At 42.1% G+C, this 25,014-nt stretch overlaps 3 protein-coding genes across 3 annotated transcripts; all 3 read right to left on the reverse strand.

Annotated features, from left to right (window-relative positions):
* Positions 1-283: 283 nt before the first annotated feature.
* LOC119729052 lies at positions 284-10,540 on the reverse strand. Its single transcript, XM_038201553.1, has 6 exons — positions 10,284-10,540; positions 8,717-8,900; positions 6,746-6,936; positions 4,733-4,942; positions 3,875-4,156; positions 284-2,981 (listed from the first exon to the last, which is right to left on the reverse strand). The coding sequence occupies exons 1-6, from the start codon at positions 10,534-10,536 to the stop codon at positions 601-603; spliced, it is 3,501 nt and encodes a 1,166-aa protein (XP_038057481.1). The 5' UTR covers positions 10,537-10,540; the 3' UTR covers positions 284-600.
* A 2,280-nt stretch (positions 10,541-12,820) lies between these two features.
* LOC119728102 lies at positions 12,821-17,505 on the reverse strand. The gene is made up of 6 exons (XM_038200175.1): positions 17,122-17,505; positions 16,541-16,589; positions 15,829-15,958; positions 14,848-14,979; positions 13,800-13,881; positions 12,821-13,304 (listed from the first exon to the last, which is right to left on the reverse strand). The coding sequence occupies exons 1-6, from the start codon at positions 17,230-17,232 to the stop codon at positions 13,167-13,169; spliced, it is 642 nt and encodes a 213-aa protein (XP_038056103.1). The 5' UTR covers positions 17,233-17,505; the 3' UTR covers positions 12,821-13,166.
* Positions 17,506-20,395: 2,890 nt separating this feature from the next.
* LOC119728103 (transmembrane protein 179B-like) lies at positions 20,396-24,793 on the reverse strand. The gene is made up of 5 exons (XM_038200176.1): positions 24,777-24,793; positions 24,403-24,621; positions 23,362-23,502; positions 22,207-22,285; positions 20,396-20,966 (listed from the first exon to the last, which is right to left on the reverse strand). The coding sequence occupies exons 1-5, from the start codon at positions 24,791-24,793 to the stop codon at positions 20,826-20,828; spliced, it is 597 nt and encodes a 198-aa protein (XP_038056104.1). The 3' UTR covers positions 20,396-20,825.
* Between the last annotated feature and the right edge of the window lie 221 nt (positions 24,794-25,014).

The following is a 25,014-nucleotide window of genomic DNA, read 5'->3' on the forward strand; positions in this document are numbered from 1 at the left end:
ACATTTGACAGGAATTTTAACCTACTTACCTAACTGATTTAAACTGTGTTTTTTTTTTATAATGTAGTGAAGTGTAGCTCTTCAACCAAACGTGGTGAAAAAAATCTTTTAAAAAAATCGAAAGAATAGTGTTATTATGCTAAATTTGAATAGAAGTCTCCGTAATCACTGTTGTCTACTGTTGTAATTCTAGTGTAGTAATGTTTTCTATCAAACTCCGGAGCTCAGTCAAGCGGATGGAATAAAGCCGTCCGTGGACAAAAGGGTTTGGCACATGAAATTTTTAAACTACCATATCTCAGAGACGTAGTAATTTGCAAACAATTTTTGTCACTTATGTTTAAAGATCAATATTTTAATACCATCAAATTGAATTTCTGAAATATGCTCAACAAGTAGGTGAAAAGTGCTGTCAAATGCTGGTTTCCTTCTGTTTGCAACACCCTGTAGATGAAATTTGTGATTGAAACTTGTGATTAAAACTTGTGATTGAAACTTGTGAGTTGAGATTGAAACTCTTGGTGAGTTGAGATTGACTTGTGATTGACTTGACAAAGACTCTGCAAACTGGAACCTCATCAGAGTTATGTGCTGACAAATTCAGTTGTTAAACAGGGCCACATTTTCAGCCACGAGGTTGTTTGGGATTCTGCCCAGGGACTTCCTGGGTGGCTTCCTGTGAGGCGAGGAGGGGTTAGGGGAGGGCGACAGGAGGGCCAGCCTAGCACTCAAGGGAGTCAGGGGCTTGTTCTCTTTGCCCGGCCCAGAGCTCAAAACTCCGCCCTGCCCCAGCTTCGCCTTGGGGCTGGTGAAGCTTTTACTGTGAGGTGAATTGGGAGTTGGGTGAGAAACAGGCTGGTGGTTTGTGTTTTCAGACTCGATAAGTGTGTTGCTTTGAGCTCTCTTAAAAGGCAACGCAGTTTTCTGAGTTTTAGCGGCACTGATAGATCCCCCAACAGACTTCGACTCTGGAGTCGTCAAAGTGGGACCAAGGTGGCTACTTTTGCTGCCGCCGTACTTATAGATCGGTTTGACGTCATGAGGGAAATACGCGGGGGAAGCAGAGGCAGCGTTGGGCAAATTATCTGACGTCCTGGTCATGCTAAGCCTATCATCTCTTTTGCTCATGTTTGCAACTTCTGAAATTTGGACAGGTTTCACAGGACAGACTGACTGACAAGTTGCAGTTTCACCAGATGGACTGGGATTGGTTTCATCACAGCGACTTCTGGTGTTAAGGTTATAGTGAGTTACATTTTGTGCTCCTTGGACATCTTGAGAAAGCTTGTTGGAGCCAGGAATATCGGCCCCTGTCGCCTTCCCAGCAGTCTCAGAGGATGGTTCTGCCTCCTCAGTTGACCGTTTGGAAGAGGACGCTTCAACATCTTTGCCCCTTTCAGCCTTGGTAACAACAGATCTCCTTGCACTTGCTGATTTAGCGGGCAGGCTAATACCGTCTGCTTGTTTCATTGGGTGGGGTTTACACACTTTCCTACTCACAGTGTTTGTTTCTGTACCAGGAATTATAAATTCTGTGCAGGGTCCGTAATCTTCACTTTCGGTACTGGAATCACAGGCAAGGACGGTTTCGGTACAAACACTTTCTGGAATTTCCACTCTTTCATTTTTCGACTGTTCCATTTCAGTAGTGGCAGGTTTCTCATCGGATACGTCATGGCATGATTTAGTTTCATTCTCTTCCGGCTTGTGCTTGTAGGCAGGGCTGGGCAGTTTATTTTCTAGGGGTTTCTGTTGATGTTTAATTGTCCCAGGCGAAGCTTTGGTTTTCGGAATGAGTAACTGTTTACATTTTGTTGTATTTAAACCGCAAACTTCCTCCGACTTACTTTTCAGTTGTTCTGCATTGTCAACAGTCTCAGGACAGTTTTGAGTAGCAATGCCAGTGCCGGAAACCAGGCTACTTAGAACTTCCTGGTTATCAAGATCTTTATCAAACCTCAGCTGTCTCTTAGAGATGCGCGGTGCGGGCTGCCTGTCTAAAATCTGATCGTATATTTTCTGGACTTCGTATGCGCTCATCTTGCCGGCACTTTCGGGGGAATCAATGCAATCGGGCATTTGAGCCAGATCGGCCGACACTTGGCTGATCTCCATATCACTTACGGTTTCAGGGGTCTCGGTATTTGGACGAGTAGGTGTTTGGGGGGCCTCGGTGCCACTGGCAAAATGTACAGTGACTTGCTGGCTAGGGTGGATTTCATAGTGAGCTGGCTTCAGCTCTCTGGTAGTTGATGGCGTGTTCGGTTGAGAAAAGGATCGGATTCGATTCGCAGATTTCATTTGAGTTGACCGACCGCTTTCAAATTTCAAGCACGCCTGGCACGGAGTCCTGTATTTAGCGGCACACGATCGGGCGGAATACAAACTCACTTTGGACTCATCGGCCAGTAATGACTGAGCGAGGACAAGGTCTTTACTCTTGTCATACCTATCAACCAAGTCAGTGGCAAACCCTGACAGCTGGTACATTTGAAAACTACACGTGCAAGGTTCTGGGGAATCCTTGGACGGCGAAGATATAGGTTTTGATGGCTTGTCCGTTTTCCCCAAGTGGTCTAACGATTTGAACTTTCCTGATAGCTGTGTATTACTTTCACATTCACTTTCCATTGTGAGCAAACAGCCTAAGCTCTTGCTCCTGAGCGGGGGCGCTGTTCGCCAATCCAGGGATCCTGGTTGGGTCTTAAGAGGTGAATACTTACAGGGGGTTCCCGCCCTATCGGAGCCGGGGTCCTGCATGTGCAGACCTGGCTTCCCATCCAGGGGGCACTTTTGTGGGGAAGGGGTCCTGGAGCGGTGGAAAATCTCTGCGTTCACGTCGCCATGGCGACTGAGGGTCGAGAGTCGGTTGGACTTGCCGTGTTGACAGACGTCACTTTTGTCGTCTTGGGCTCTGAAACAGAACGATATAGCTCCTCTGGGGTGGAAGAATCGGTAGTAGAAGATCATAGCGGTCACACCTGTGGGGAATTGACAAAACAGGCTAACCATGACGCATTTCCAGTTGACTTTGCAAGCAAAAATTGATTATTTAACTCAAGCTTTCCATGAAGGGTCTGTTTTCAAAAAAATAAAAATTTGCATCTGAGAAAGTTAATTTTCATGACAAGGTTTTGCTCTTTACCAACGTTATTTTAAAACACTCTTGAGTCACTGCTGTTCAAGAGCTGGCGAGAAAATTCACAAGATTGCTTGGGTGGGACTCGAACCCTTGACCTCCTGCTTACGAGATCAGACAATCTCAACCACTCTACCACCAAGCTTGCCCTGGGGTCAGCAGCACTCAGCAGACAGGTTGGAATCTGTCATATCAGTGAGTACCACAAACAATGAACTGTTTTCGAACCAGCCAGCTGACTCCGGCAAGCTCTTTGGTTCAGTGTTTAAGGAATCTGCAGAAGTAAAACAGGATGTCGACAAATCAAATTAGGTTTTGCCCTTCACCGACGTTTAAACACTGTATACTCAGTGTGTTACCTCCCGAGTGAAAGTTCGAAAAAAATCACTCGGGTGGGACTCGAACCCACGACCCCCTGCTTTCTAGTGCAGATGTCTTACCACTCGACCACCGAGCTAATGGGATCGGTTGGCCGGTTCGAATCTGATGTACATAGCAGCGGGTACCGCATAAACTATTATAAGATGGAATTTTTTTGGATGTCGATGGATGTCGACAGTTTGAGCCCAACCTGTGCAAGCTTGTTAAATTCTTCCTTGCCAGCTATCGGACGACACCCCTTTCACTAGATTGCATACACTGCTTCAAAAAAAAAAAAAAAAAAAAAAAAAAAAAAAAAAAAAAGCAAAAAAAACCCCGGCATTTTAGATGCTAGGAAAAGAAGTGTTAGCTCACCTATGATGAAACCACCAAACACCACTATGAACCCGAGAAACGTGTACCAATCCTCCAGCATCCCGAAGCGATGCCACAGCAGCAGCAACACGATGTTCTCCACGGCAACAATCAGGTAGAAGATGCTGATGCGGTACCTGGTATTGCCCTCCTTGAGGTTGAAGAAGCAGAAGACGTAGACGGTGCCGATGACGCAGTTGAAGAGCCTCTCCTCAGGCCAGGAGTCGCAGAAATCGGTGCGCTGGAAGTACACCCAGGCCACCATGGCAAGCCAGTGCAGGCCTGGTGAGAGACGAGAAAGTAACAGACAGTTAAGCCCGTCTCCAGCCAGCATGGTTCTTGCTGGTTCTGTTATCTCTATTTCCGTTCCCCTTGGATGGGATTTGAGTTAATCACAAGTCACTCAACGTCTATTATCCCTCCCCTGGGGCGGGTGGGGAGGCAAATGGGGGTAAACTGGCTTGCCCAAGGACACAGCATATGGCTAGTAGCTGAATTTGAAACCCTTACCCTCTATCATGAATCACAAACCCTTACCATAATGCCAAACCCCCCATATTGCCAGAGCAAAATTATTGGGTGTCAAAAAGTGAGGTTACTAGAGCTTTCAAGAAAAAAAAAGCGCCCGGCAGGTGGTGTCCCTAAGCAAGCGCCTTTACTGCAATTGACCCAAAAGAGAAATTACCACGGCTGTGTATACTCTCCATGGAATTGAAATAAACCTTCAAAACGATTATAGTGAGTCTTAATATTAGGTTAAGCAAGTCGATGCTTCAGGTATCATGCAGTATAAGTCTTGATAGATAACCCTTAATTTTATACAAGTACCTCAGTCGGTGGTAACATATAAGAACTTACCCACTACCAGAAATGTGTAGGCCTTGAAGGCGGAAGCAAACAGCACCAATGCCACAACACGGGATGAGATCATTCCGATGCGCCAAATGGTCTGAAGGATAGCGCCAGGCCACGATATGCCATTCTTGTCGGTCCGCACACGGCGATGGGCGCGACTGTAGGCAACCACCGCCCAGCAGAGGGAAAAAAGCGATACTGTACCAGCAATACCTTCAAAACAGAAAATAGATAAGGCAATATATTTGACATGAATGTTTTTGCTTCAAACTGCCCAGCAAAGGGCAGAAAATAGAAAATAGATAAGGCAATATTTTTGACATGAATGTTTTTGCTTCAAACTGCCCAGCAGAGGGAAAAAAGCGATACTGTACCAGCAATACCTTCAAAACAGAAAATAGATAAGGCAATATTTTTGACATGGATGTTTTTGCTTCAAACTGCCCAGCAGAGGGCAGAAAATAGATAAGGCAATATTTTTGACATGGATGTTTTTGCTTCAAACTGCCCAGCAGAGGGGAAAAAGCGATACTGTACCAGCAATACCTTCGAAACAGAAAATAGATAAGGCAATATTTTTGACATGAATGTTTTTGCTTCAAACTGCCCAGCAGAAGGCAGAAAATAGAAAATAGATAAGGCAATATTTTTGACATGAATGTTTTTGCTTCAAACTGCCCAGCAGAGGGGAAAAAAGCGATACTGTACCAGCAATACCTTCAAAACAGAAAATAGATAAGGCAATATTTTTGACATGAATGTTTTTGCTTGAAACTGCCCAGCAGAGGGCAGAAAATAGACAATAGATAAGGCAATATTTTTGACATGGATGTTTTTGCTTCAAACTGCCCAGCAGAGGGAAAAAAGCGATACTGTACCAGCAATACCTTCGAAACAGAAAATAGATAAGGCAATATTTTTGACATGAATGTTTTTGCTTCAAACTGCCCAGCAGAGGGCAGAAAATAGAAAATAGATAAGACAATATTTTTGACATGGATGTTTTTGCTTCAAACTGCCCAGCAGAGGGAAAAAAGCGATACTGTACCAGCAATACCTTCAAAACAGAAAATAGATAAGGCAATATTTTTGACATGAATGTTTTTGCTTCAAACTGCCCAGCAGAGGGCAGAAAATAGATAAGGCAATATTTTTGACATGGATGTTTTTGCTTCATACTGTACCAGCAATACCTTCGAAACAGAAAATAGATAAGGCAATATTTTGGACATGAATGTTTTTGCTTCAAACTGCCCAGCAGAGGGAAAAAAGCGATACTGTACCAGCAATACCTTGAAACAGAAAATAGATAAGGCAATATTTTTGAAATGAATGTTTTTGCTTCAAACTGCCCAGCAGAGGGCAGAAAATAGACAATAGATAAGGCAATATTTTTGACATGGATGTTTTTGCTTCAAACTGCCCAGCAGAGGGAAAAAAGCGATACTGTACCAGCAATACCTTCAAAACAGAAAATAGATAAGGCAATATTTTTGACATGAATGTTTTTGCTTCAAACTGCCCAGCAGAGGGCAGAAAATAGAAAATAGATAAGGCAATATTTTTGGCATGAATCTTTTTGCTTCAAACTTTTTTATATGTGCAAATTCATTACATGGTTCCCACTTCCTTCAACCATGTCTCAAATGCCCACATCTTACATTAGAGCTAGAGCAAATTTTCTCCAAGATTTCAGCTGAATGCATACAGATTAGAAAGACATCTATGCTCAGTACATCTACCAAGTTTTAGTCCTTTTCAACAGGACTACAGTGTGTGGAAAACACCGGACAAAAGTCATAAAAACAAGATGCAAACGAAAAGAAAATCTCTTGCTGTTTTTTGAAGAAAATGGGGGGGGGGGGGTTCGAGTCTGTCACACACTTAGAGGGAGTCTGAGGAATTGTTGATGAAGCTGTTGATTGGTCAATTTGGCTGTCATGTTTTTGTAAAACAATAACGGGCCACATTGGCTCGTGACAGACTTTACTCATTGAAGAGGACATCACTTCTCACCGGTGAAGAGGTTTTCGTCGTTGGTAGCCACCATGATGTACAGCTGCAAGACAACCTGGGGCGCCGATTCCAGAAAGGACTCGAACAGACGCAGCATGCAGACGTCGCTCTGCTGGTGATGTAGGCGCTCAAAGTCCAGCGGGTCCCTGCTCCGCCGCGCCTCCAGGCCCGTCTCGAAGACAGTCACATACCTTAGAGGTGACAAGAATCAGGAAATGGAAATACTTGTAAATTAAATATCCATTTTAAAAATGTATTTTGTATGTAAACTAAAACTGTCTGGTAGACAACTGCCAGCTGGGTACATTTTATAATACATCGGATTACATCCGGAGACAAAATTCTGAAATCGACCAAGGTAAATGAATTTCTATCGGGTGAAAGTACAGAACTCAAAATGGCAAGGACAGTACATCTTTACATTGGGCAAATGGGTGATGGATGTTAGATGAATTAAGGCAGTGGACATTTGGCTGGCGCCGGTTTTTGTAGTAAACGCTGTTTTCACAGAGGTTTTCTCTTACTGGCTTATATATAATCAAGTGATATCGACCGCAACAGCTTTCGTTTATTAAACCCTAGTGTGCCAGAGGCTACCTTTGATTTCTCTTGCAAACTAGAAAGCCTCTGTGAAAATACTAAAAATGAATTAATGAATTGAATGATTGAATAGTTGAAAACAGTTAAAATTATCTACATATAACATTGATGGTCATCATGGTGCCTCTCTAGTCCGAAAATTTGGGACTCTCAATACTGTGTTAGTGTATGACTAGGAGAGTCTCAAAACTTCAGATAGTGAAAACATGCAATACAAGAAAATAGACTGACACATGAAAAAAACAGTCCAACATCCCTTTAGTATACTGCATCAATCAACTGTGTCAAAAGAAGCGTCTGGTACCTGATCTCTATTTCTACACATTCTCTCCACAGTCATCAGGTCATGCCACCAGACTACTGAAGGGTCAATCTTTTCAAAAAGTTGGACATGCACCAGTCTAGTCTTAGGTTTCAAATTGAAGTCACTTTGCGTCACTCTCAGGTGCAAAATGTTGAAGACACCTTGTCTCCTTTAAAAATTGAATTGAGACCTCAAACTTGGCTGGTGAAATACTGAAGACCTTGTCTTTGCCTAGCCTTGGTCAAGGCGCTAGTTGTTTTTTATCCGGCCGTAGCGCGGTAATGCATGCAGTCATAATGTCTATGCGCTATGCATGCAGTACAGTGCATTAAAAATACAGCACGAACAGCGACCTCACGCGGCCACTATATTTATGCAAATCAGTTGGACCCAATATAGCGCCTCGGTTCAATCGTCCATGTGAGGTTTTGGGGGTGGTGCTCATTATGTTAATAGCCTTAGCTGACCTTAAATGTCGTTTTCTTATTGGTCGATCGTTGCAGGGAAACTTGCTTAGTAAAACGTGGCACCGTACATAATCCATACATGTACACGTACACGTTATGTGTCTCTGCACACGGCACCAATGCACAAAAACTGTGGTTCCTGTCACGTCCGCAAAAGGCGAATAGCTAGCTGCAAACAATTTGATGACGTCCGGATTTACCAAGGTGTGATTGGACACTCCACATATTAGCCCCGCCTACACTTATCTGTATTCGCATACGAGGTCGTGCGCTAGAAATCCAGCGCAAAATAAAGAAAAACATAAGCTTTTGCCGACGATTGAACCAAGGCGCGATATTGGGTCCAACTAATTTGCATAGAAATGGTGGCCGCATGAGGTCGCTGTTCGCGCTGTATTTTTAATGCACTGCATAATGCATGGCCCTAGCGAGGATATCGTTTACGCGCCACGGCCGGGATGAATAACATTTAGCGCCTTGACCAAGGCTAGTCTTTGCCTCATGAACATTTTGGACAATTTTGTGGGCTAAAGAGTGAGTAAAGTTGGTCTGATTTTGTTTGCATGTTTTCGCACTCAAGACAAGGTCCCAGTCTGGTACCTCTCTACGGGTCCAATAAGGCAACAATGGAAGACCCATCTCCAGCCTGTCATGTCTTCATCTGCCAAGTACCAGCGCACACTAAACACTTGAATGATGATAGAGGGCAGCAGTGTAAAGCCCAGAGTGAGGCAGCCCCAGCCTGGCTCACCGTGGACGAAATATTGACTCGCTGCCAGGCCATCTGAGGAAATAAAAAAAAACACAAATATTATATTATAGGGGCCTAAGCATCGGAACAAAATCTTGTCTTCAAGATGGACAACTAAATAGGCCTCATTGCTTTACCCCTTTTTTTTTGTTTTTTAAATTTGCGTGTTTCATTTTGTCATCTTCGTCATTGTTTCCCCCAACCAAAATTTCCCCCGAGTTTCTGAAAAAATTCAAAACTCTGCCTGCTTTCCACGACTTTCCAGTTGATTTTCAATATTGTCAAGTAAGAAACTAAGGTGAGTCCTAGTCCCACTATCTGGGTCGCTAGAACTCCTTTTTTGACATTTGGGATGTGACTGTCGTACTAGTATGACGGTAACATTCCAAATGTCAAAAAAAGGAGTTTTACTTTTAGTGAACCAGTTAGTGGGACTAGGTGAGTCCAATCAATAAACCTAAACATCGCTAATAAAACATAAAATTAAGTAGATTTTGGAACGGGGCCTGTAACTTAAGTTAACTCTTCCATGTCCACAATCGGCAAAAATGTAGGCCTAAAGATACCAAGTTTAACCGATCAAAATGATAGAGACTTTCTTTATATTATTAGGGGCGTAAATATACACAAAAAGCAAACACATACATAGGCTACATTGTATTTGTAGGCCTAATAAAACATTTCAGCGATTGTGTAGTTAAGAGGGCCAATTGGAGTGACTTATTTTACCAAACAAGTTTGGGCCATTGTTTTAACGCAGTGGCTATTGTTACGGCAGCCGTAACGCATTTCCCATTTTCTATCGTTACGGTAGACTGCAACTTTTATAAAAACATAAAAGAAAAATATAAAATTAGAAAAGAAAATATAAAATTAGAAGGAAAAAAGTGAATTTGAACGTTACGAAATTCGGACTTTATTTCCCTTTTAAAAAAAATCCTCCAAAGCCTCAGGTTAGAAAAGGAAAAAAATTCGAGTGCAAAACTGAGATTCGAACCCGCAACCTCGTGGTGCAAAATCCATCCCTCTATCGACTGAGCTGTCGCACTGCTCGCTAAAACGTGTGGAAACAAATAATTATATTCCTGCGTGCGTATCAAAAAAGTATCGTAGAGGGCGCTAAACAACGACTGCCGTAACGATAGCCACTTCGTTGTTTTAAAGGCTCGTCTCGTGGAATAGAGAGATGAGACTGAGAGGGCCGGGTTTCGATTTTTTGAGGGAAATTTTGGAACGAAAATTAAGATGGCGATCACTGCACCGCGACGCAGGTCGCACAGTGTACATGTATGCACAAAACCGTGTTGATTCGCATGGCACCGTCCGTTGGTTTGTAATGTTACACTTGTTGTACATCATTGTCATGCAATGTCATGGAATGCCAATGCATGTCGTGTGACTGTGAGTGTGACTTACCCGTTGCAATGTCGGCAGCGAATGTGACCATCGAAATCAGAACGATAGTGGCGTCAAACACGTTAAATGTGTTAGTCCGGGCGAAGAAATGTCTCTCACACTCTCTACATGGCGGCAATGTCTCATCCAGATCATTATTTTCGATGCGGATTGGCGATTCGCCGCCAGTTTCCTTCACAATTTCAGCACTTTCTTTAGCCATGTTTTTCCCGGCGGTGTTTTGAAATAGATTGACAGGTCCTTCTGAGGTCATTGAGCATGCGTACTATGCGAAGCTGTTAGTCTGGCTCCCAGACCAAAAGTTCTGACTACAACAGTTAGTCAATTTCAGGGGGATCGTCGGGTCAGGCAACCAGACTAAGCCGTTATATAGCCTCTTTTCGAGTCTTGGAATTTTCCGTTCAGCAGTAGACCGTTTTTTCTAAGGGCTGTGAAATAATGAAAACATACACTACATGTAAAAGTACCATAGATTTCAATAAATCTGAAAATTAAATTAGCCTTAACCCCCTAGAGTGTGTGTGAAAAATTATATTAAAGGGAAAATACAACATTTGCAAACATCAAAAAATAAAACTACCAAATCATTTTGAAATACCTTGCTGGACTGTTAGTCATGATAGTATAAAGCATCCTGTATAATCATGGCACCTGGTATACTGTCATTTTCAAGAAAAGTGGTATTTTTGTATCAATTTCCAACGCTGATCGGCCGACCAGCGTTGGAAATTGATACAAAAATACCGGCTTTTTTTTCAAAAACTGGCCCCAATTGACCATCGCACTTGTTTGCAATCGATTACACACCTATGAAAGGGGTACAAGCCAGCTAGACTGGTTCCCTGCCCTTACAATTCCCCAATGTATGTAAACTGCTCTGTTTCTTCTTATATGGAGTCAGGGAACCAGACTACAGGAAAATGATTGTTTTTCTTGGTTTTTAAAGCATTTTCGAACCCAAAACCTCAAAAAAGTCAGTGTAACTATATTTGCTATACATTTCCAACCCCCAATTCCATCCATTTCTGAAAATTACAGCAAAAGCTTAATGATGTATATTCCCTTTAAAGGGAATATTTTCCCATTAAAACTATATATACTACCACAAACCAGAATTTTCTTAAATTCAAACATATCCAGTACTTAGTATCCATATATTAACATGGAATATCACAATGAACAACACGGTGACAAACATTTTAATTTTTTCCCTTGAGGTGTTTATTGTAAATCGTATCAAATGAAGTTGGCATGACCGCCAACTATGATCATTTCTGCACATGAAAAAAACCCTGCAATATATTAAAGCATACTAACCACGAATTAGCCTTTTAGAGCAACCTTAACAAGACTTTAGAGCAAACTTAACAGGACATTAACTCAATTTCAATGGATTAAACTATTGAAACGTTTTAGGAATAAATTTTAACTGTAACCATAACCATTCATTAAAAAAAAAAGCAAGTAAGCTCTCGTCAAAAACAAGTTATTAAACTAATGTGTAAACATAATTATATCCGAGTACGTGACCCGTGTAGCGTGTAATGGGCTGATCCAGTAAGCACCACCCCATGGTGTTCTGACCAATCACAGCCGTGATTTATGTCCGACGTGCGTGCACTAAAGTCCAACATGCGTGCACGCCATAGACGCGCGTATGATGCGCGCGGAAGGAAAGTGCAGCGTGGCATTGGAGAGGAGCACGTGTTAATTTGCCCACGTACGTGCGCACTGGGCGGAGCTTACTGGATCGGTCCATTACCAGTGCAGCCCCAGCTCAACTTCCCTTTCCCCCTGTTCCTCCCTCCCCCCGTCAGAATTCTGAGAAGACAAAAAAGATGCCCCCCTCCCCACCGTTTCATAAATGAGACCCCAAGCACCCCTTTGTATTCTGCAAACTAGACCTCTAGTTACAACGTATATTAGCATACGACTACAAAACGTGGGTTTTTTTTCATTCAGAGCACGGTACGCCCATCGGGGCCGGTGTCACATGAAAATCCGACTCCTATGAAAATCGGACCCTTATTTCCCTATTATTGGTTGATCCCTCGCACGTGACAGGTCACTCTCCCGAAGCGATCCTAAAAAAAGCATAGTATTGTACTCACGCGTGCGCAGTACTACCAATGAGTCCACATTTCACGGAGTCGGATATTCACGCTACACCGGCCCCCTTCAATGGCGAATTAACATGGACGTTGCCAGGATTTTTTTCCAGGGGGCAAAGCACATTTCCCCCAAAACTCCTGAACTTTTTTTTTTTTAACATATTGTCAATGTATCGTTTTTCCGAGCGTGGGCAGGGGAACATTTGCCCTATCCCCCCCCCCCCCCAATCAAATGAACAGTAATATGGCTTCGCACCTCTTCCCCCCCCCTTTTTTCTTTCCTTTTCCCGGGGGGGGGGGAGGGAGGAAAGGAAAGCCCCCCCCCCCCTCGCGACGCCCATGATGGCGAACAGTTCACATACTCCGTCATGGGTCACTTTTTTGTGCAATAGCTGACACAATGCTTCCACCATTGAAGGGGGGTCTAGGATGCCCAGAATGGTCTTTATGCACCGCTGTTAAAAATAGATATACAATTTTGATAGATTTGTATTCAATACATTACAGTCATGCATTAAAATCAGTTCAAGACGTGGTTGTAGGAGTGCTTACATTTTGCTACTCAAATTTCATTGACACAAATTGCGTAGGCCTAGATCAACAATAAGCTTTCGTCAGAATTTCAATATGATCACTGATGGGCCTTAGAGTACTTTAAATCCACCCAGTGACCAGGCTTACAGGCCTAAAATTGTTTTTACAAGTTCCGTCTTTTTATTCCATTTGACATGGATACCTTTTTAGTTTATTTACTAGGTGGTGTTTTTTTTTTTTAGATTGGGACATCCACCGGGGTTGGCTTGCCTGCCTGGCTCGACTGCCGTGGACTGCGTCGTCGGATGATCAGGTCCCAGACGAAACACCAGACGGTCAGACCCGTCCAAAACAGAAAGGACACCCAGGCCGCAGCCTGTTTCGAAATTGAAAAAAAAAACCAGATAATCGTTTCTAATTTTACCAGAATATTTTGCCTTCTCTGTTTATGCTGAAAATCGTCAAGAACATGCATGCGCAGTTAATTTGGAGCAACGAATTGAGCGTAGTTGCACACGCTTCCACTTTAAAGGGCCATAAAGCGAACTTTTCAAGCGAAATATCCAAAATTCTGTCAAGCGACTTTTTGTGCTGAAATAGCTGTAACGCTGAGTTTTTCCCCCGGAAATGACATCACCTTTTTGCTCATGAATATGAAAATTCGCATTAGCGTAAAACAAAAAAAGGCGCCAATTCTTGATAACTTGAAAATGGCACAACGAAAATTGAAAAAGGGTTAAATGGGTCACAAAGTTGCACTTCCAAGGACTGTATTTAAAGAAAATGACACTGCATGGGCCCTTTAACGTAAAGCTGAATTCAGATTGCAATTGAACGAGCTTATAGGATTAAAGGAAATCTGCATTTTTACCTCAGCAGTTTTCGTCATATCGTAGAAAGACTTCCCATCGTAATAATCGTTCCAACCTATGTTGTTTTGAAGGTAGCGGCAGCTGAAAAAATATGGAAACGAAAAAATAAGTAATGTCAAATCGTGTAAAAACCATTCTTTATGGTGTGTTGAGAGGTGAAATTCTTCTAGCGCATGCCATGGCTTTAAAAGGCTTCCGAAGGTGTTGTATGAAGATGTGCGCGTCCGCGATGTAAAGAAAAATTACACTAAAAAATTTCGATCCCTGACTGGGGAGGTATTACCTTACCCTAAAATTATCCGGTATTAGAGCATTTTGAGGGCCGTAAATTTGAGGATTTGTAAAAAAAAAAAGGACGGAAGCCGTGCAGAGGACTGCGAGCTCGTATTTCTGTGAAATTTGGATGAAATTAGCTCTGTTTGCAATGGAGAGTATCCTTTTTCAAAATGGCGAAACAGTGCTGAAGGACTACTTTTAGGGGTGGTCATCTTTGGATGGAATTTTCTCCCAAAAGTTATTGGTTAACCCCCCATGCATGGGAACGAGGTTGACGACCTTTTGTGTGAATCGCTTACGTTTAAAGGCATATGGATCAGTTGCATTTATCCCAACCTACCGAATTATTATCAAAAAGCTCGCTTGGATTAAAGATGGTCCTGGCACTAAACACCCCGTAAAATTATTCCGTCTGGTTTGCTGTCATTTAGAAGAAATCAAGAAATATAGTTGATTTCCAAACGATCAGTCAATTGACTGATTTTTGGAAATACACAGTGCCATGGACGAAATCGTGTTTCGTGATCAAAAGGTCTGGCCTGTTATTTTTTCACTCACAGTTTGCTTGAAAAGTGTGACTCCTTCTTGAGCTGAAACTTCAACAGGTTATAGGTTTCAAAACATTCTTCTTTGGATTTCGAGTGGTGTTGTTAATTGGAAAAGAATGCCGAAAAATGCATGGAAAAGCAAATGATCCTATTTATATGCCTGAACAAAACAAAGAGTGTTCAACCTATAACCGAGCGGGAGATCGGTGATTTATGAACGTACTCTGCTCCTGGCTGATAGCAACCCAGCTGGTTGCAGAATGAAGCCAATCCAGCAGAAACAATTGCAGCCGTCACAAGCCAAAGGATTGATAACAGCGCAAGTCCACCGACGATGACTATTGTGATCACTCCTCTGCGACCAAAACAAAAAAAGCGTTTAAGTTAGCAAAGTATATACTTTGCTATACTTGAACGCTCTTACATCAACACCAGTTAATGGACCGATCCAGTAAGCCCCTCCCACTGCGCACGTGGGGCAAATTAACACGTGCTCCTCTCTAGACTTGACTCAAGTCGGAATTGGGTATTAAGTCGGTATCTTAAAAAAAAAGTAGCAAACATCACGACGCGACGCAGATTTGGCGCCTTTAGAACACCATAGTAGACAGATTCGGCGATTAATTATGCAAGACTGCGCATGACCTCGAGAAACCGACCAATCAGCAGGCGCCTTCTATACGCGCGTAATTCGAGCTCCCCGCGTACGTGCGTGAACATCACGCCCACGATGAGTAGCATTCTTGTGCAGGTTGTTGTATTACAAAAACGCGGCATCGAAATTGACCAATCACAATAATCTTAATTAGTCCTGATTTCGGAATGAAATGACATCACGCATGCTTAGAAATATCAGACGATATACAGGAGACTTTACTCCGTGAATAACAGGTGTTATCTTGTGTGCAGCTAATCCTAGCAGGCTACGGTCTGAAGTGAACTTAACTGCCCTAGTCGTATCTCCCTCTTTTTCTTCCTTTTTTGAGTCTCTCTCGCCTCTCTTGCTCTTTTTTTTTTAAGGAAAAAGGGGGACCCCGGCCGTACCCCTCATGCCATGATGCCCCCCCCCCCGATCCACCCTGGCAACTGCCCCGTGACGAAATATCTGAACAACAGCTAGTACAATGCTTTTGCCATTGAAGGGGGCCTTCATGATAGAATTGATAGCGTGCCCAGATTGGTCTACATGTATTTTTATACTCACGTGCCACGATTAGGCTTCAAGTAAACGAAAAACCGGTAGGCCGCAATCACTGGTGAAAGGACCACAGAAATGATGGGTATAGCCAGGCAGTAGTTACAGGTCGATGGTGCGGCGTCATTGAAATCGTAATCTACAGCAAGAAAAACAAATTCTTAAAATGGGAATTGCTAACTTTTGCACCACATGCATGCACATGCTCTGCAATACATGCACACACACATGTTCGTATAATACGCGTGTTGTACAATGTACATACAGCGTGTGCGCATTGTTATACGGCACTGAAGTGGAACGCGCGCTGAAGTGTACCTTGTCGTGCTTCTGGAAAGACGTAAACTAAGTTATTTTTGCGATTTTTTTTTTAAGAAACCGACTGAAAGCAATTCCGACTTGAGTCAAGTCTAACCTCGGGGAAAAAAAATTGCTTTAACGTAGTGACGTAACAATAGAAATCTCCATGCACGCGCGACCGTTAGCACGTCCACGCCGTGATAGTGCTTAAGGTTAGCAATTATTCTGCTATGCTAAACATATCTTTTTTGCTAACTGTTAAGCAGCGCCCTGAAATTGGGCCCAGACCCAGTAGGCTGGTTCCAAATAGTCGACAGAGTTCGGGCTAACTTTAATAGTCGAACTATGGTTAGCAACAGTTCTTGCGCCAACTTGCTCTTGGTTACAGCAGGTTACAGGAAAGCAAATGTCCATCACTTACTCGAATTACATGAAACGTCTACGGACAAAATGCACAGGTGAATCTTGGCCTATTGGGAAAAGAACAGCAGAAATTAAAGGAAAATAAAGACATTTTGAGAGACCCTTTCCTCAGCTCAGGCTTGTCATCCTGACCAACATTTTATTTTTTTGTTGGTGTAGCTTCGATCCCCCCCCCCCCCGCCATGGTATGGTGTTCTTAAAAGGACAAGACCGTCGTTTCCCCCCAAACGTTTCAGTGGTAGTTCTCGTTTCAAACGTCGTGGTTCACAAGTTGTCCCTCGTTGTTCATAACATTTTTTTTGGTCAAACATAGCAGTGCACTTTTTTTTTTCAAACGTCGAAGTTCACTTCAGCTTTTGTCCGTTCACCGACAACAAAACACAGATCGTGGTTCATTAATCCGTTGTTTTCACTTTTCAAACGTCGTAGTTTGGTTTCTGTCGAGCGTAGTTCCCAGTTTCAAACGCCGTGGTTCACTTGGTTAAACGTTGTAAAACGTTCACCACCTACTCGCACGAATGGCATTTTCCCTTGGTATGGCGTCGTTATAGCCGTTCAAACGTATGGTCATAAACTCACCCGTGTTACGCCAACCGTCGTGGCTACGGCGATGCCAGTGCACAAGGTAACCACTAGTGTTATCACCTCTACCGCGATCTTCACAAGGGCCAAAAGCGAGCGATCTGCCATGACTGTACGTGGATTGGAAGCAAACTACAATATTGACGATAACAACTGAGTGACACGAATCCACTGGCAATCCTGGGCCGAAACAACAGCCCGAGAACTCGCGTCTGTCCTGATTCTGTGAATGAACAGATTTACTCTCAGTGGCCGAGCTGGGTTGCAGTACGTGTGGTGCCTGAACTTTGCACTCCGTGAGGGTATGATTAACAATCCGGGTTAATGATAATGTGTCAAATTCACCGTTATTCTATAACGGCACACAGACCCTTCAGTTTAAACTATTGTGTTTACCTATGGCAACCCTTTCGCACAATTGAAAAAATGCGGTAGTGACGGGACGTTTTTTGAGGACTCATACATGTATAGCCCTTGTTTGATAACATGCCCGATAAAAAACAAACGCATACATCCTGACCACAGGAGAAAACAAGCACATGCATGTACTTGAACTTGGGACACAAATAGTCGCATCATACTTATTGCCGATGTTTAGGTGGTGTGTGTGCCCCGCGAATGTTGGGAAGTTGCACAAATGGCTTGCTTTCCCTCTACGTTTGCGGAGCCTCATGCAGTTACCACAAAGGAAACAATAGATCAGATGTCATAATTATTTCTGATAATGGCGGATGCTAATTTGCATAATGTGCATAAAATATATACATAATCATTGTAGAAATGGCTGTAATGCATTCGTTTTGACCCTAAGAACATGGGTTTAGATACCTCGTTTGTAACGATTTTATTGGACACATTTATGCAAAGATATAGATTGAAGTTAAATTTTAGATAATGGCGGATGCTAATTTGCATATTATGCACAAAATACATAAATTAATCATTAAAAATGGCTTTAATGAATTTTTTGACCCAAAAACATGGTCAAGGCACCTCGATTGATAAGTTTGGAGAAAATGCTGCAGAGATATGTAGAAAACTTATATTTTACCTTATGGCGGAAGCTAATTTGTACATTAATTGTTTTTAGAAAAAAATGCTCAAGGGTGCCAAGTGGCACCCGTCGGAATATTGATCTACAAGGTCCAAATGTGGTGCGATCTGAAGCAATTTCTGAGCATTTTAACCAATTGTTTTGAGCAAAAGATGGTGGTGTACGCAGTGGCTGCCTTTTTTGCAAGGTCACTAAAAAAAAAGAGAAACAAAACATTGGGTTCGAGTTACTTTGTGGCCCCATTGCCCTCCTGGATCCGCCGTTGCTAGGTTGTGAGAGAGGTGTTCAGTAGGCCTATAGCAAAACTTAATTTTTGCACAACGAAACAAAAAATTGGTAGTGACGTCAGAGAGGACCAATATAGAAAGCCCTTGTTTGATAACAAACTCAATAAAAGCAAATACACGCACATACTGAAAGATACTTGATCTTGGGACACAAATATTGACTATTGACCCACAAATGCTGACTTTTGAACTTCCGACCCGGCCAGACCCGGTTGTAATTCCAGACGGTTTGTAGGCTTATGATCATGTCTAAAAAAAAAAATCAAATTGGAAAAAAATAATGTTATCGTATTTGTTTTGAATTTCGCACGAGTCTAATATGGGCGAAGGGAAACGACCATATTCACTGTATAAAAGTACGTAAATGTCGAGTATCCAATATGAACCTAATACCAACACCAACAAAGACCCATAATTATTGTGTACAAAGTCTATGGGCAAATAAAAACATCGAATGTCGAATGTCGAATGTACACCATCCAAATGGAGGCTCCATCTGTTAATGCTAAAGTTTTGCCTTTAAGATAAAATAATTATGACAAACATTATTTATTTCTACGGCTATACAACTTTAACGTTTTTTTGGTAATAAACACATTACAACCAACAACTGCCGTTTCCACAGGCATAACGGAGTAGTCTGGAGCCTGGCCGTGCTTTAAAACACTGTTTGTTTTTGTCTGCGGTGTCTGGGGTAAAAACGAAATCAATAGGTTTTGGCGTGAGATCCGAAAAAAAACCCACACGATTTGTTTCCTTTAAAATTATAATATTACAATTTTTATTTCTCCAATAGGCCTATGCAGTATCACATTGCATAAACATGTAAATTATTAAGCAAAATGGAACAAAGAAGGATTAATTTATAATTCCCGAATGACCGTTAAAACACGTAACTGATATGCCAACATGTTTAAAATAAAATCACCAATTAATTACAAGATAGGCCTATATATCCACAGCTTGCTACTGCTGTCTCGAATCAGGATACGGGAACTTGTGCAGCAACTTTCCCACTCAGGGGTTACTGGTAGAAAACCATGGTTAAGTAAGCCCTGGGGAGGAGGATACGAGAAACCCATAACAATCAAACTTATTGACCACCATTTCCGTCATGTTCCCTGTATCCAATAACAGTACTGAATGATAATTTTTTTGTGTGCAAAAAGGAACCAGACTATTTTTTCTATAGCCTCGCTTTGGTTAGGTTTATTTGAATGGGAAAAACATCAAGATGGTCGCAACATGATAATGGTCTATTAAGGGCGTGGTTGTCATTGTCAAATTTTGACCGAACGGTGGCGCTGTGGCGACGCCAATTCGGAGTAAGGGACAGTAGAAATACCACATTTATCGAAGTAATTTAGAAAGTTAGTTTCAGTCTCAAAATGAAATATTTTAACAAAGTAAAAATATCGGCCTATTTTTTTAATCACAGCAACACGTGAACTGATGTCAGTAGCCCTACTCACACTTGTTTGCACCCCTCAAAATGCCGTCGCCATTCACCCAAAAATGTGGCCTGTAGAGCCTTAAAGTTGACCCCTGGTGGCGCGCTTCCGGACCCCTCGAATAGGAAAATTAGCATGTAAAAGTCGGAGTTTTTAAAAACTACTTTCGGGACAATGATTTCTACATTGAAATCAACCTCGTAAAGGCCTTTGTAAAACTGTCACCAGCATCTCAATTTATAGAAACTGAAAAGTCGCATGACGTGAAAGGGAAATATCGTGCCAAACATTGACCTCTCACTTCCGAAAATCTAAAATTTCGTACAAAGATGAAAATTCATGAACTAATTTTGTGGCGGTCATTGGGTAAAATATTAAATTTAAATAGGAGACTAAAATGTCTTTTGGGACACATAATTTTGCTGAATAAACTTGAAGGACTCATTCACATTTACAAACAAATCTAAAATGACCGTTGATAGGAACTGTATTCAAGCAAGCCTGACTAAATCTAGAATCCAGGTAGGGAAATCTTTGCGTCGTTATAATTTTCGTTCTCACGCAAGTACGCGACGTGAAAACAAACGTGATCGAACAAGCCGAGACCTAAGTATAAAATCCGGATGTGAAAGGTCGTAGGTATAATTCGTTTTCACCCATCTGAAACTGATTTCTCTTCATTATATTTTCTTGTGGAATGCCACGATTGAAAATTCCAACATGAATGTTTCTTGGGGGTGAATATGGTTAGAAATCATTCTGTCAAAAAGTATAGCAAGAGAAAGGGCAACCCAGTGTGTAAAGTGCCCACAGAAGAGTAGCAGAGGGCGGTCCGGAAGCTCAAAGTCAAAATGGCGCATTTTCAGGCTCTATATATGGCTGCCCCACTCACTAAGTTGGTATGATCGTTTAGATTGGGACATCGACAGGCGTGCTGCCGGCCGCAGCGTTCTTTTCCCGTAGGCTAGGGCGGCGGCGACTTTTTAGAAATAAGACGGAGAACCAGACGGCTAAGGCAGTCCACAGCACAAACGACACCCAGGCTGCACTCTGTCAAGTCAAATTGGGGGACAAGATGAACAACGAAAGTTAAAAGAAGTGTCTAGGAAGAGGCTTTTCTTTTGAACCTTGGTTTCGTTCCGGCTATAGGTAAAGGTAAAGGGGACGAACCTGTACTCACAGGAACGGAGTGCCCATCTCTCTTTCATAGCGATTGGGCCAGAGTCATATGCTGCTGTGGGGGGACCGCCACACCTCCTCCACAGCGAGTCTGTTACCTTCCCAGCATTGAACAATGCCGGTACCCATTTAACACCTGGATTGAGAGGAGTAATTGAGGTGCAATGCCTTACTCAAGGGCACAACACGCATGGCCACGGTGGGGTTCGAACCCACAACCTCTCGATCACGAATCCTGAGCTCCACCGCTAGACCACACGTGCCCCACACGTGTCCGGCTTTAGGCTTCAGGGGATGATATGCTTTTGGCTTGCTACAAGCTCACTTTTCTATTTCAGGTACACCAAACCATATACATGTAATATGAGGCCAATTTTTATTTGTTTTTGACAACAGGGGCAGAGATGATTGGAAAATGACCATTGGGCGCCAAATAATAATACAACAGACATTTCGCTATGTTAACACTAACAAATCAGTATACAGGGCGAGTAAAAAGAAACGAATCCCACATTTCGGGACCATTGTTTTAGTAAAGTTCTGCATGTAGCACTTTCAAAATCTAGGATATGAAAGCCCAATTCATAAGCACCAATTTCATAATTTCTTTTAGTACAAGAATCATTCAAATAACTCATGTAATTTTCAAGTTACGGAATTGTAAACACAACCACCGTTTTAAAGTTCTGTCCACGGATCACAAAACGGTAAGTGTTCTTTCAGCAAAACGAAAACAAATCAAAGGGATGTGTGTGAATTGTTTTCGATTTGCTGAAAGAACGCACACCTTTTTTGTGATCCGTGGGCAGAACTTTAAAACGGTGGTTGTGTTTAAAATTCCGTAACTTGAAAATTACATGAGTGATTTGAATGATTCTTGTTCTAAAAGAAAGCTTATGAACGGGGCTTTCATATCCTAGATTTTGAAAGTGCTACATGCAGTACTTCACTAAAACAATGGTCCCGACATTTGGTTTTCGTTATTTTGTTGACTCACCCTGTATAAGCGTAGCTTTTTGCTATAATGCGGAATGCTATATAGACAAGGGTCACCCTTTCAAGTTTTCAAATTTTAAAAGCACAATTTCGGATTCAAAAGAGAAACCCATACCTCGGCAGTTTTCGTCATATCGTAGAAGGCTGATCCGTCGAAATCGGGGTCCCAACCTAGTTTCTGAAAATGGACGCAGCTGCAATTTAAAAACAGCATCACAATGCCAGGTATTAACATACAAAGTATTCCATCTGCTAGTCTTCCTTAGTTTAAAAAAACAAAATTGGTATATTAGGCTAAATAGAAATCATGCTTGGGCTAGTCCTTGTAATTAATGTCGGACAAAAAAAAAGTTTCTTGTTTACAAAATATCGTTCACCAATAATTTCTATAGGCGAAATTCAATTGTGATATAATTTTCGTGCTCCAAGTGACAAATATGACGGCAGGTTGTTTTGCTTTTCTTTTAAGTGCCGCTCATAGCTTGCCAACCGTTGATAGGCCAAAAGCTACGGTGGTGTACTAAGGCGCGTAGCCAGGGTCAGTTTGTTTGCCCGTTCCAATTACATTTTTTCCTCCCGTTTAAACCACTTTCATCATCTGGCTTTTGCTTCTATCAGCGTCCCGATTTTGAATTTTTAACCTCCATTTTGCTGCAAATTGCCACTCTGCACGCCCAGCTACGCAACCGGCTGTACTTAAATTTGATGAAATTATCTTTGTTTATCCAATTTCGCATACACTGTAAGTACTCCCTGGCCAAAATTGACCCAGAATCTGCGTCTATATCTGCACAACCCTTTTCCGGGTCACAATTTAACCTTTTCTGGTCAAAATAACCTTTTTCCAGGTCAAAAATGACATTTTCTGGATCATTTTGATCATTTTTTTGACCCTGAAACGTCATGTGCAGATATAGACTCATATCGGGGTCAATTTGACCCCGGAGTTTTTAGAGTGTATTTCACATTCAAACGATGATGGTGTCTGCATGTGATGTCAATTTATTTTCACCTATATGGCGTACATTCTAGACATGTTCTCAAAACAAAAACAAAAAAACATTTAAAAAAGAGAGATATGTCTGTTTCGGAAGAATACACAGTTGATATTTAGTTCCTGTAATAGAGGTATCTGTATTAGAAATTCTTATTTCCTCGTTTAATAGAGATATCTCTGTTAAAAACAGAGATGTCTTTGCAATTAAGTTTATTTCATTTCTTAATAGAGATATTTTGGAATTAAAGGTAAGTATGCATGCCATACACCTACTCTATTTTGCTGGGTAGGGGGCACGCATCATTCAGCTTGTTGCACAGGGACGTTAGGCCGGCCGATATGATAGCAGCCACAACGAGCACGAGAATGGCAAACAACACAACCCCAACAGTTACAATAATGCGTAGCACTTTTCTGCAAAGGACAAGAGAAGAAAACAAATCATGATTTACTTAAGCAACGGTTTCGCACATGATGTAAATGTTGATTAGCACAAAAAAAAAACCGAAGAGCCAAACTTTTTCGAGTCTTGCGCATCTTTTGATACCAGAAATACAAAATTCTGTTTCGGCGCCGTGTAACTATTAATTTTCCTGCATACACAAAGCAGAATAACCGTTGGTGTATACACTGCAAAAACTGTAGTGTTAATTTAACACCATTCGGTATCTATATAGGACAACACCAGTAAAATGTAACACCAGATGGTCCTATATAGATACCAATGGTGTACATTTAACACTCCAGTTTTTGCAGTGTATGAATAATTAATTAGCCGACAATTCAAAAACCCTATAACTTGTAGTCATGAAATTTCATTCTATGCATGGATCGAGTTTCATATTTTTTTCGTCACTCTATGGCTGAGATTTAAGGAGGAGGGGGCGGATTCCGCCCCCGGATGTGAGTGAGATGGTCAAAATGACCCGGCTCATTCAGGGTTAATAATAATAAAGGAGGGTTAATGGTGCATTTCGAGCATGGGCGTCGCGAGGGGGGGGGGGGGGGGCTGGGGAGGGCGCTGGCCCTCCCCCCCCCCAAAAAAAAAAGATAAAAAAGGGGGGGGGGGAGAAAAAAAGAGGTGCAAAATCATAATTGTTGTTTATTTAATGGGTTGGGGGCAAATGTCCCTGCCCACCCTCGAAAATATGATCAATAGGGAAAATGCTGGAAAATATAGGGATTTTTTGGGGGAAAACATGGGTTTTGCCCCCCCCCCCCCTTCTAGAAAAAAATCCTGGCGACGCCCATGATTTCGAGAATGTCAAAAATACAATTTATTGCTGGTCCTGTCATTAGTGTTCACTGACTCACATTTTGTCCGGCTTCAGATTGACGACGACCCGGTAGACGGCAATCACCGGCGCGATCAGAACGGCAAGAATTTGGATGGCCAGGCAAAAGTTACAGGCAGATGGCAACGCGTCCGTGAACAGGTAGTAGTTTTTCTGACCTTTGGGAGTTTTCAGAGTGCAAAAAAACACAACAAAAAATGGTAAAAAGACCGACAAGTGTACACACTTCAGTGTAGGCCTTAATTTAAAGTTTTTGGCATTTAGTTCACAAATTGCTACATCTCAGAATATCATTTTTTTTCTTCAATCTTTGATTTTTCAGATAGAAACCAAGTTGCTCATCAGCTTCAATAAACGGGATTTGTATAATTATTATTAAGGGAAATGTTACACCAGGGAGACTTCCCCATAATGTGGGGAGTCAGGTTGCTGTATAGCGGTACTTTCCTCGCCTTCCACCGCTGTGACCCGGGTTCGAATTCCGCCTGGACCAATGTGGATTAGGTTTTCAGTTCCTCCCTGATTCCGTGGGTTTTCCTCAGAATACTCTCCTGGGCTTTTCCTCCCACCTCTGAAACTGTAATTTTTTACATTGTGTTCTCTTTACTGGGCCCCAACGGGAGACCAGTGG

This window comes from Patiria miniata, unplaced genomic scaffold (assembly GCF_015706575.1).
Source record: "Patiria miniata isolate m_02_andy unplaced genomic scaffold, ASM1570657v1 HiC_scaffold_20, whole genome shotgun sequence".
Lineage (NCBI taxonomy): Eukaryota > Metazoa > Echinodermata > Asteroidea > Valvatida > Asterinidae > Patiria > Patiria miniata.